Source organism: Olea europaea, chromosome 12 (assembly GCF_002742605.1).
Source record: "Olea europaea var. sylvestris chromosome 12, O_europaea_v1, whole genome shotgun sequence".
NCBI lineage: Eukaryota > Viridiplantae > Streptophyta > Magnoliopsida > Lamiales > Oleaceae > Olea > Olea europaea.
The window spans coordinates 16,724,431-16,737,480 of record NC_036248.1 but is presented as its reverse complement, the minus strand read 5'-3'; the positions used below and the strand labels follow the sequence as shown (position 1 = coordinate 16,737,480).

General features: G+C 33.9%; 2 protein-coding genes across 4 annotated transcripts; one reads left to right on the top strand and one right to left on the bottom strand.

The window, feature by feature from the left end:
- The first annotated feature begins 2,733 nt into the window (after positions 1 to 2,733).
- LOC111405897 (telomere repeat-binding protein 5-like) lies at positions 2,734 to 8,370 on the top strand. Of its 3 annotated transcripts, XM_023034991.1 has the most exons (11): positions 2,734 to 3,000; positions 4,399 to 4,613; positions 4,732 to 5,566; positions 5,695 to 5,901; positions 6,022 to 6,084; positions 6,182 to 6,261; positions 6,523 to 6,758; positions 6,842 to 7,165; positions 7,385 to 7,448; positions 7,926 to 8,073; positions 8,167 to 8,370. In XM_023034991.1, exons 2-11 carry the CDS (start codon positions 4,533 to 4,535, stop codon positions 8,184 to 8,186), a joined length of 2,058 nt encoding a protein of 685 aa, XP_022890759.1. In that variant the 5' UTR covers positions 2,734 to 3,000; positions 4,399 to 4,532; the 3' UTR covers positions 8,187 to 8,370. The 3 variants fall into 3 exon arrangements, with proteins under 3 accessions (XP_022890759.1, XP_022890761.1, XP_022890760.1); XM_023034993.1 differs by having other exon boundaries at positions 6,049 to 6,084; positions 7,926 to 8,370; XM_023034992.1 differs by having other exon boundaries at positions 6,046 to 6,084; positions 7,926 to 8,370.
- Positions 8,371 to 8,778: 408 nt separating this feature from the next.
- On the bottom strand, positions 8,779 to 10,552 carry LOC111405895 (RING-H2 finger protein ATL63-like). Its single transcript, XM_023034990.1, has one exon. It carries the CDS (start codon positions 9,653 to 9,655, stop codon positions 8,912 to 8,914), a length of 744 nt encoding a protein of 247 aa, XP_022890758.1. The 5' UTR covers positions 9,656 to 10,552; the 3' UTR covers positions 8,779 to 8,911.
- Positions 10,553 to 13,050: the final 2,498 nt, after the last annotated feature.

Here is a 13,050-nt window from a genome sequence, read left to right as displayed (position 1 = left end):
AAAATAATATTACATGTAAATTGAAAATTTTTCCTTCTTTTTCAACCATTCATTTTTCAAAAAACATTATTTCACCTATTTTCATTTCTCAAAAAATGGGGGCCAAATGGGGGTTAAGGCAATTATTTGCTACAACTCGCAATAGCCAGTCGATTCAGGGGCCGTTACCTAGGGCTGTAAGCAAAAATCGTCAAATCGTCAAATCGAACCGAAATCGTATTTTAGAAACCGTCAATTTGGTGCCACGTGGACTTGGTCAACGAAATAATTTTGACCCAAACCAAACCGGTCAAAATAGTTTTGTTTAAATTTAAGAATTTTAATTATGGTTTAAAACCAAATCGAATCAGCGAAAAAATATAAAAAATTTGAAAAAAATGATTTTTTTTTTAAATTCATCCAAATATGTAAAATTCAATAGTTTGTCATTTGTAGGTATTTTTGTCAATTTCTAATTTTCTAATATAAATATATNTAAAATTAACTGTCCAAAATGAATTTTGGCACAAAATTAGGAGTTAATTGTTCCAATGATCACTAAACCTAGATTATTGATCGCTGAAATTTAAAATGTCGAATTTTGATCACTGAACTTAAGTCTAAGTCTTCGATTGTTCACTGAAATTTAAAATGTCAAGTTTTGATCACTGAACTTTGAGATATGTACATTACTCACTGAATTTTGAAAAATATTATACATTACTCACTGAACTTTGAAAAATGATTTATACTACTCACTGTAAATTCGATATTTTTCAAAGTTCAACAGTTATACTAGTGAGTAACGTACACCATATTCCAAAGTTCCGTGACCAAAACTTGACATTTTAAATTTCATTGAGCAATTCAAGACGTGGACATAGTTCAATGAGCAATTGAAGACATTGACCTAAATTCAGTGACTAACACTTGACATTTTAAACATCAGTGAGTTGACGTTTTTCTTGACGGTCCAAACCTGGCTTCACCACACGATTCCAAACTTCCTCCACATGGCACCATCCTGTACACATATGGGCCCACACAAGAAGAAGTCTTTAGCCCCCGTTTGGCCCCAGTTAATTTATATTCCAGTACATTCTATTTTTCTCTCATATTTTCAATCACAAAATTATCCATAAAATAATATTACATGTAAATTGAAAATTTTTCCTTCTTTTTCAATCATTCATTTTTCAAAAAACATTATTTCACATATTTTCATTTCTCAAAAAATGGGGGCCAAATGGGGGTTAAGGCAATTATTTGCTACAACTCGCAATAGCCGGTCGATTCAGGGGCCGTTACCTAGGGCTGTAAGCAAAAATCGCCAAATCGGAAAATCGAACCGAAATCGTATTTTAGAAACCGTCGATTTGGTACCACGTGGACTTGGTCAACGAAATAATTTTGACCCAAACCAAATCGGTCAAAATGGTTTGGTTTAAATTTAAGAATTTTAATTGTGGTTTAAAACCAAATCGAACCAGCGAAAAAATATAACAAATTTGAAAAAAATGATTTTTTTTTAAAATTCATCCAAATATGTAAAATTCAATAGTTTGTCATTTGTAGGTATTTTTGTCAATTTCTAATTTTCTAATATAAATATATTATCATTATTATTATCTAATAATCCTAATATATATATAATAATCTCAAGACTAACATAATCTATCAAAAGTTATTTTCCTCTTCAGAATTTAAATGAACTCCAGCCGATACCTAACACAGTCTTGAGTCATCGACACCACACACTTCTTTTTCAGATGTTTCATGCCTCTTCAAAGTTGAATTGAAATCCATTATAGCAAATCGGAGACAAAGAGATTCTAAACCTTTAGTGATAATATTTGCTACGAATAAAATTTCAGATTAATAATTTTTTGGAGCAAACTAAGGTAAAAATCTGAAATTAAATGTGTTACGTAATATCATACAAACGTAAACTTGTGTAATTATTATGTTTAGATATTATAAACAATTACTTTATTATTATGATTGGTTATTCTCTTTGTCTAATCAGTATTCTTTTCTCAAATACAATGATCACGAGGTCTTATTGGATATCATTATATTTTTTGGGTCTTATATTTAGTTTAGGATACTTGTATTGTAATGTTATGATATCGTTATTAACCTAAAAAATGTGAACAAAAATGAAAAAAACAATGTTTTAGTTTATTTGATTTTATTTTGATTTAGTTGGTATTTAAATTTATTATATATATATATATTTAGCCCCTGTTTAAGCTATATTTTCCATATCATCATAACGAAAAAAATGACCGTTGAAGAGGAGGTTGGGTCCCACACATGAAATAGTAAGTCAACAAAGGCGGCTAGACTCGTGGGACAACGGTTCAAATTTTCATTTTTTTGTTCACAAAAAGTTGGTTCAAACAAGTGCTTAGTTTGTTTTAGATTTATTTCTAATAAAATATAAATATATATTGAATTCAATGAATTAATGACATAAAAGTAGACGGACAAAAAATTATATGGCGAAATCGACGGTTTAAAATCGAACCAAATCGTTAGGTTTAAATTTAAGTTTTTTTTTTAAACCGTTCAAAATGGTTTGGTTTAGATTTGAATTTTTCTCAAACCAATTTAAACAATTTTGTTTGAAAATATATCAAAAATCGATAAAATCGAACCTTTTATATCCCTACGGTTACCCATGGGTCAGGTGGGAGGAGTGCGTGGTATAAAGAATTGGGGTTTAAGCAATGGTCGGGGTGTTTTCAGGGGGTTTTGGCAATTTATTCAGTGGGGAATAAAAATATAAAGGAAAAATATGTTTTTATATGGATTTTTGATAGGGAGAGAGAATTTGGTACGATCGAAATGAAAATTCGGATTCCTTTTAGATTTGTTGTTTGAAAAAAATCCTCCGATCTTGCATTATACTGCTCCTCTTCTAAGCAAAATTCTACAGGGATTTGTTCTCTAGGAAAAATAATGCGGAATTTTGCTGGAAAATTCTTGTGGTATTGACGGGAAATTGCAGTTTTATAGGTGATATATATGTATTCTTTGTCATGTTGTTCTTTAATTAGGTAAATTGAGTGTTTGCTTCAAAACCTCCATTCGATGCTAAGATATTTTGGTAAAGTGAACGAAAATTTTTAATTTTTGGGAGTTTGTTTTGGGATCAGTTTTAGATTTTTTTCAGAATTCAGCAAACAAACGAGCCATTTATGAGTTGTTTTGACATACACTTAGATACCGTTTTTTCTAGAAAAAGAGATCTTTGCTCTCAATCTGTGGAATTTTTCCATGCCTGTTTTCAAATTAAATAGATTATAAAAGATTGTCTTGATCAGTTCATTTTGCTTTGTTTCTATTTTCTTTTGGACCATTTGAGTTGTTCAAAATAGTTCCGATTATTGCTTCTTTTAGATCATTATTTATGTATGTAATTTCATACGTATACGTTTAAAGTTCAGTGATGCATGAAACAATCAGGTTTTTAGCATGGCAAATGCGTTTGGGGAATGTTTTGGTTATGGTTTTGTTAGGGTTTTATTATGTTCTTTCCTTCTCCATCCTTTGTTTGGCGTACATAATTTTTGGGAAAATAGTGATGGATTTGGAATTGTTAAATTTTTTTCATTTTTTACGAAATTAATATGCTAATTCAGATAAGGTGGCCTCAAAATTTCATTTTCTATGGTTTATGGCTATATTCATGTGTTATATATGTGAATTCTGTACATCCATTCATGTTACGAGAATGCATGCATTCCATTCTTTTTTCTTCACTCGTCATTTTAGATTTTAATTGCCGGATGTGAATCTGCTTTATTCTGATTATGCTAATCTGATTCAATGTTTTTAGTTCTTTAGATCACTTGTGCGCGGGATCTTGGTTCCCTCAATTGTTTTTTAATTGGTGATTTTATAGGAAGTTCAAAGTGATTGTGGTTACAATAGTTTTTAAGTTGGGTTAACTTTTTGAGATTGATTTCAATACAATTGAGATGAATAATACTCCTTTTATATTTCCACTGTAGAAGTAAATTTTTCGTTTCTATCAGTGGTTATCTTTCCAAATTTATTATTTTTGTTTTGTTTGGATGGAATATGTGGATTTATGATGTAAGACGCTTTTATATTTAAACCAAATTCTGTTATGGCTAATAACTGTACAAAATTAGTAGCTTTTCATTATTACCATACTCCGTATTTGAATTTATGTGTTCGATATGGAAGTTATAGTGTTACTATATTGTCCAGTGAGTGCAACTAAAGAACATAACTAACTGCCTTATCATATGCATCCATATAGTCTCAACCATCTGGCAGTTGTCGGAATATTTTGTTTTCACCATTTTCCTGGTGGGTTTGTTCTAGTTTGATTTATCCCAAACTTGATACTTTGATTCAAATAATTTTCACTGCTAATGTTGGCAGGGTCTCTTGCACTTGGGCTTTCCTTGCATTAGTGACTAGTGGATGCACTTCGATGTTGGATTTTATACTGTGAAGTGTAATTGGGGGCTGCTGTTTTGCTTTTATGAAATTCTTTATGGTATGGTTACTGAGATATGGCGTTGCAGAAGAAGCTAGATTATGGATTTAGTGGCTATGAGGTGCCTCCCATACCCCGAGCTGCCAGATCTGCCAGGGTAACTAGACAGACCTTCCTGGACAGCTTTTATTTATTTATTATTATTTTTTTTTTTTTATGGCTTATGGTTCTTAAACACTTACTCGCTTTCATGTTAAATTTTCACTTTGTCTTAGAGGAGATGCATATTTCAAAGCAAAACTGATGACCACCAATTAGGCGCATTTGACTTATTGGCTACCGTAGCTGATAAGTTACTCATGGAGGGGGGAATTTCCCCAAAACCTGTGGATATGTATTCTGGTAAAGAGCAGCAGACAGTTGTGGCAGGTTCAATTACAGAAGAACAGGCCAAATATAAACCTTTGATAGCAAAATCTTGTGATCTAGACGTCTGTGATCAGAGTTCTCTCTTTACAGAGCAGGTCTCAGAAGCTCCTGTTTCAAATTTTTGTTCAAATGAACTTACATCTCTTCAAAATGAACCATGCTCATTGCCTGCATCTGTAATAACTTCTGAGTGCTCGCGAAAGTTGGCTGATGATGAATGCAAGCTTGGACTCGGGATTATCGCTCAGAAACTAGATGTTCGGTCGTCTGGTTGCAGAATGTCCGCTGGTTGTAGATTAGATGGTGAAAGTGAAAAACAGATAAAAATGGAATCCAAAGTTTATAGGAATCTGTCAATAAGTAGTAGGGATGATATGTGCAGTCCTGGCTGTCCAGAGACTTGGGAAAGTAAGCAGTCTGCATTAGTTAGATCACCAAATAGTATAAAATTTCCCTCTTGCAGGGGCCACATGTCTTTTGGTTCTTTCCCTTTTAATTCAGAGGGTGTAAAGATAGTTACTAGAGATAATGAAGAAAAATCTCGTAGGTGCACTCAACCTACAAATGCAAACACGGCCATTAGGCCTCTGTCAGATGGTGGAGATTGGAGAATTAAGAAGTCACTAGCATCTAAGCATTGTAAAGCGACTTCAAATCTGAAAGGGGAAGGTTATAATGCCAGTAAGATTTCGTGAATTGCTTTAATTTAAAAGTGACAGAGATATGTTCATGCAGTCTGGATGATGTATTTAATTTGATCTCGTCTTCAGATAAAAAAAGATGTGTATTTAATTTGATGTTGTCTTCAGATAAAAAAAGATGTAGTTTCCTGAACACAAAGAACAGATATAGACGCCAAATATCTCAGAGGGATTACCCTTTCAAGAAAAGAAAGCTTTTTTACTGTTGCTCAGCCCGTAATTCTGATGTACTCATTAACAGCGATGGAATATGTAGCTTTTCTGAGAATGACTCGAAAGGAGCTGCCCTGCTCCCTGGTCCTGCATCGCCTGGAGGTTCATCCATACTCTTGCATGCTGTCGCGCGCACACGCTTACACACACACACATTTTGTACTTTATAATTTTTCTTGGAGTTAATGAACACAAATTTAATTATTATTATGCCAAATGTAGTGAATGCTACTCCCACTTCTTCAGCAGGTGAATGTTCGCCCTTCCAGTCCAGGAATTCACATGGTATGTGAACCTTCGATAGAGTAATACGTTTTTTGTCTTCTGTTTAAACCTGACATCAATGATGTTCTCATATAGAGATATTTTTCCTTTCACACAGTGAAGCTTAAGATCAAGTCTTTCAGGGTTCCTGATCTTTTTATTGAGCTTCCAGAAACAGCGACTGTTGGGTCTCTTAAGGTATATGATCAACAAATCTTGACTTTCTGATATGCTCTTATAGGCTGTATCGTCATTATAGTGGTGTAAAATATTTTTTGGTTCTCCTGCCTTCAATCTTGGAATTGCATTTTCCTTCCACTTTTAGGTTTTTTAATTTCTCAGCGGTTGATGTATTCCCAGTGTCATGTTCTGCTCTTCGTTTTTGGTACATCAATTTGATTTGTATTCAACTAATTTCAGCTAACAGCTTATAATTTCTTGCTCTTAAATTGTATGCAGAGGACCGTTATGAAAGCTGTGACCTCAATACTCGGTGATGGACTACATGTTGGCATGCTTCTCCAGGGTAAAAAGATTAAAGATGATAACAGAACTTTATTGCAGACAGGAATTTCTCGTGATAACAAATCAGATGCTCTGGGTTTTACGCTGGAGCCCACTACTCAAACTTTCCCTACACACTGTCCAGAAGATCCTTTCCAACTTCCTCGTGATTCTCCACAACCACGAGCAAGGTATTCTTGGTGTGCTATAATATCTGTTGAGTGACAGTTTGTTTACTTGGTCTCACAATCTTCTATCTATGGTATGCCACCAGGAGCCCTCTTATTGCCAATGTGGTTCAAGATGCTGTTGAGCAGAAAAGTTTGGATGCTCTTACGGATCCCGCAGGAGGTAACTTCAGGAATTTCCCGGAAAGCGATGATGATTCAGCTCTTTCTACTCCTGATATGTTGTTAGAGAAAACCCCTACGGGTTCACGAGCACTGGTTGCTGCTCCTAAAATGAGAGAGGCACTGGCTATTGTTCCCATGCACATATCTAAGCAATCTGAGTCAGCACAGCGTCGAATGCGTCGGCCTTTTACTGTGTCTGAAGTGGAAGCATTGGTTCAGGCTGTTGAGAAGCTTGGAACAGGAAGGTATTTCATCAGAAACCTAAATATGGAATTATAGGAAACGTGGTGGTTTCTTGCTCCGCAAGCTGTGCTAACGGAGATGTAGCTATGAAATGCATAAATTGTTAAAGGATGCATGAAAAGGCTGTGTATGTTATTCTATGTGCTGCTGGATCTGTTTTGTTTTCTTTGATTTTGTTCACTGTCTTTATTCTTTTGCACTCTGGTGGTTTTCTTCGGCAGATGGCGTGATGTTAAGCTGAGAGCTTTTGATAATGCGAAACATAGAACTTATGTGGATTTGAAGGTGAGCAGCTGATGCTTTCTTCATGCATGTAATTCTTTGGCTTTCCATTGCTTTTTATACTCGTGATATCATTTCCATTTTTTGTTTCAGCTTAATGTCATCGTTCCACTTTTACTGAGTTAGTTGGTTTAATTTCCATTTTTGTTACTATTAACTGCCCAAAAGACAACTTTTAAATTTGGGCTCGAGGCAATATCAATCATCTGAATGACAAATGGTTAGGTGCTTAATGTCTTTATTTATGGAATGAAGTAGGGATGAATCTTTTAGTGTCATCGATGATTTTTCCTATTAACCATATCATGTTATGCACCAAATGGTGTCTCTATCCATGCGGGACCTCCTCGCTTTATACATAATGAACCTGAGTAATCCAATAGCTCTCAGTGCTCGTGTTGGATCTAAGAGCAATTCTATATTCTCTTAACCCAATGCATTTGTTGACGTCTTGGTTTTGTGACACGGGGAATTTTCCAGGACAAGTGGAAGACACTGGTGCACACTGCTAGAATATCCCCTGAACAAAGGAGAGGTGAGCCAGTACCTCAGGAGCTTCTAGACAGGGTGTTAACTGCTCATGCTTACTGGTCTGAGCAGCAAACCAAGTACCAGCTCAAATCTCAACGTGAGAGTTGCCTTGTCTGAAAGATTCCAGTGTTCAAATCTGGCTTGTATAACAGGAGAAGAATTAATTGGTATATTTCTTGTGATTATGCAGGCTGTGTAAAAAGGAAGTAAATTAGAGCATATAATATTTGTAGTTCTCATGGAGATTTGTTTGTGTGGATTGGTAGCAGTTGTAAATGGGGTGGCAGAATAAGGAATTTCTCTAGCACATTTATGCCAAAATATTGGCATTTTGTTAATGATAGGTTATTTACAAATTTCTTTGTTTCTATGTTTATATTATGCAATTTCTTAAGGATTAATGTTATTTATGAGCTTACTATGGTAATCGTGTCATGTGACATTCTATATGGTGGTTTGTGAGAATATATGAATAGGTTGAAATTCTTGTAAAGAGTAATACACTAATACTATTTAACACCACTTATGTGATAACATCAGTTTATGTGATATTAAATGTAATTAAATAAATAACGTAATTTCACCTTTAATTGACACCACTATTGTTATATAACATTATTCTTCTAAAAATTATTCTGAATGTGGGAAAAAAAAATCCACCATTTTTATGGAAACATTTCTTTCGAAGAAAATCCAACCCGATTCATCGATGGAGGCTCAAGAATTTTCGTGTATCTACTATACATACGACTTATTAAGCAAATCAAGAATTTTTGTGTATCTACTATCTAAACACGACTTATTGAGCAAACAGAGCCACTCTTATTAAAATTAAAGATTGGTTTTCAATGAAAGTATCATATAAATTAATTACTACACAATAAAAGACTGGTTTTTTCTTTTTTTCTTTTTTTTTTCCCCCGGGTAATGCACATTCAAATATTTGATTCATTGCTGTCGCTAGGTAAATCAAACTTCCGCTCAGATCTGTTCCTGCTAAACATTCTCTTCAGTGAGCTCCCGATGGACGATGATGATGAATCATTTCTCTCTACATTTTCGATTTCTGAATTTGGATCTGCCACTATTATTTCCAATACAGAATCCACATTGCTGATCCGCAGTTCATTTTCCGATAACCCCTGATTCAGAATCTCTTCGTTTTGTGATGAAATTGAATCTGCAGAACTTGTATTGTCAGGTACTACACGAGCTCGACAAATGGGACATGTTGTATGAGAATGGAGCCACATATCAATGCATTCAACATGGAATGCATGATCACATTTTGGTAATCTCCTGCCCACTTCTTCATTTTCAAATAAACTCAAACAAATCACACATTCCAGTCCACGTTTGTGTTCCTCTCCTTTGAACACGAACAGTGGTATCGAAGAAATGGTTGAAGATTCAAGGCCCTTGGATGGAGAAATAGCGTAATTCGTATCAACTGTTAATGTGTGAAAATGATGAAACCGAGGCCCCAATACTTGCGGAACCGACACTGACGTCCCACCCCTTTGACGGGCTAGACCTAAGAACCATTTTGCATATATATGCAACAACAAAACAAAGATAACTACAAGTAGTAATGAAATAATCGCAGCCAGCATGATATTGGTATCGTACGAGAGAATGCTGTGGATTACACCGTCCTCTGAAGATGATTCGCTCAACATGTTCGGCGCATTGCCTAAATGAGCTGTGGCAGTATACAAGTAAACAAAACAGTGGTACCAGGTACAATTCTAAACTTTCTTGAAACTTTAGAAATTTGAACAAGATCTGGAGTAGAAGTAGAAGATATTCTTGTTAGATTATGGGACTGCGTTTACGTGAATATAAATTCATTGGTTGCTTGTGAATTACGTGTTGTTGTTGCCCGTGATTGATCAAAGACACGTGAGTGGATGTGTGATCGATGAGAAGGTCAACAGGAAATAATCCTTTTACCGGTCCAAGGAGCATAAAGTCATAGAATCGTTGCATGAAAATGAGGGAAAGGGCTGAAATAAAGGTCTCGTGAAGGCGACGGCAGAAATAGGTTACTGGGCTATATTATTATTGTATTGGATGGATGGAGTGATTTAAGGTATTCATGTGCTTGCTTAGAAATGCATCACATTTTATTCAAGGGTATGCTGAATTTCTAAAAGAATTAGGAAACAACTCTATAATTGGAGTAATTATCAATATTCTAAAAAACGTGTTCAAGTAAGCACGAGTTTTGGCCTTGCCATCAAGTTAGATTTTATATTTTTTTCTTTTTAGACTCGTACAAGTTTGAAACTTAACCTTGTCGCCTAATCACACTTTACGTTTTTTAGAACACTGATTATTAATATTTATTTAAAGGATAAATGTGTTAAATCGTATCATTTTTACGATCAAGTAGTAGCAGAGTAGGATGAGGGATTGTTCCCTCACCTTGGGCCATGGTGGGGATTGGAGAATTCGAAATCCAAGGAATCCAACAGCGTCAAAGATACTTAAAGCTCATGTCTGATCACCATTTTTGAGGTAAAATGTACTATGAAATAGTGATTTTTTGGAGAATATGTGATTAAAAAGTAAGATTTTTTTTTTGAAATACGTGTATAATTATTTTATGATAGAATGTGTAGTTGAAAATGAGATTTGAGAAAATGTATTCTTGAAAAAATGGGGTTTAAATGGGGACTTAGTTACTTTTTAGATTGAAATTTATATATGAAACATTTATGAGTTGTATTATTAAGTGTCAATTTTCACTAAGTATAGAATTTCAACCAAATTGATGTACACTCTGTTGTTAATTTTTGTCCGTCCTTTATACATAAAATGTATGATATTGTTATTCAAATAATAATCTCAATTTTAATTCGTCAGTCTTTTTTATTTAGAATTGCTAACATAGATTAGAAACTTGATTTGACTCGGATAGTGTCAATGTCAATGTTTTCTGGGGTAGAATTACATATTAAAAATATATATATATATATATATATATATATATATATATACAATTTCAAAATTAAGATTTTTTTTTAATTTCAAAAATCAGGTCATAATTAAAATTTATTAATTAAATAGATAATTAATATTATTTTATTAATTAAATATATTATGGTCATAATATTATATAATTTATTATTACAGTTGCATAATAGTTACAATCACAAAACGTCATAATCACATATTACAAATTTTATATATCACAATTTATTTATCAATCATAAATTATCAAATTAATAAGTCATATATTATATATCGATCACAGATTACAAATTTTATAAGTCACAACTTATTATACTGCTACAATATATCACATATTTTTTTTCAATCATATATCATAAATTTTAGAGTAATGTTATTCATAGTCGCCCTACGTGGCATACACATGGCAGGTGATTATTTGATACATTAATGTGGTAGTTTTTTTATTCATTAATGCATCAAGTAACCATCTGCCATATGTATGTCACGTAGGGCGACTGCCGCAATGAGCGACTGCAAATAGTATTATTCTAAATTTTAACATATTTCTTGTCCACGGCTTAACAAATTGTGAGTTACGATTATAAATTAAATCACAGCCTGATATTTTTTCACATATTATTTATTGGATCACAAAATATCTATTTTATCAGTAACATATTATTTACTGGTCACAAATAAACAAACTTATTGATCATAAACACCCGAATAATCGGTCACAACTATTCTTTATCCCACTCCAACCAATCCACCAAAGGCACCAATCGAATGTAACGCTGCCACTGGCTCATCGTAACTGCCAACACCACTACTTTCATCACCATTTGCATAACACCAACAACCACCAACAAAAATCACCTTGAAACTCATGCAAAGCAATAGATCAAATCAAATCGAAGGAAAAAACAACCACAAAACATTGTGACACTACTAAGCAGTGGCATCGCGGCTTGTGAGTGCCGTTGCGTCTGCCAAACAGATGACAGATAAAGAAGCGAGAGGGAGAGGGAGAGGGAGAGGATAGAGAAGGGAGAGGAGAGAGAGTGTAAAGAGAGATGAAATTGATTTAAGTTATGCAATTGGGGGTAGTGGAGGCGTGGTGAATCGGTGGTTTTTCAGATTTATTTAATTTTATAATATTATTATTAATATTAAGAAATTAAATTATTCCTTGATTTTTAAATAAAATACTCTTAAATCTAATTTTTGAATTGAGAAATTAAAAATCATGTGTGAGTGTAGTTTTCACATATTCCTGCCAAGTTGAGGTTGGTCGACACTCGCTACCTAAAATTGATTGACACGATTCGCTTTACACCTTTGCGTCTGTCTTCATTAGTTAATGGGTATATTTGGACATTAGATTGAGGCGAAGTAATAAGGGATAATTAGGCTCAATACTCTAAAAAAAGAAATAATTAGATAAATACGCTCAAACCTAATTATGTATTTAATTTTCGTATTAATTACGGTCAAATTCATCAAAACCAGGCGGAAACTCTTCTCCAATCTCAAAGGGATAATTCTTCATCTCGGAAAATGGATATCCTAATACAAAAGGTCGAGTTCTTGGTGGAACTAGTGCGATCAGTGCTGATTTCTGTGGAGATCCAATCAAGACTTTTTCAAAAACTAGTTGGGATTTAAGAATGGTTAATGAATCGTGTGAAGGGGTTGAGAAAAAAATGCGCCCTTAATCACTCTTCAGTTTGTCAATCCAAAAAGAATATCAGAGGGGTTTCAGAGTTTGAATCTGTGAAAATATAAGACCTAGACTAGCAAATAGATCAACTGAAAAGGTGCTAGCCGCTCAAGGAATCTGAAGTCAAAGCCTTTTGTCTCAAAGCCATGGAAATTCTCGTTGAAGAGAGTAATGTTTAGTGGGTGGATGCCCTCGTCACCGTAAGTCGGTGAAGAATTCTTAATTAAAAATTATGTCCTCTGTGTGTTTTATTACTAGGTGTTTTTAAGTTATTATTATTATTTTTTTTTGGGTACATTTGGTCACTTTTCTAAAAAAAAGTCATACTATTTTATTTGAACAATTAACTAGATGCACCCGTGTGTATTTTTAAAATTTTGAACATAAAAATTCAAG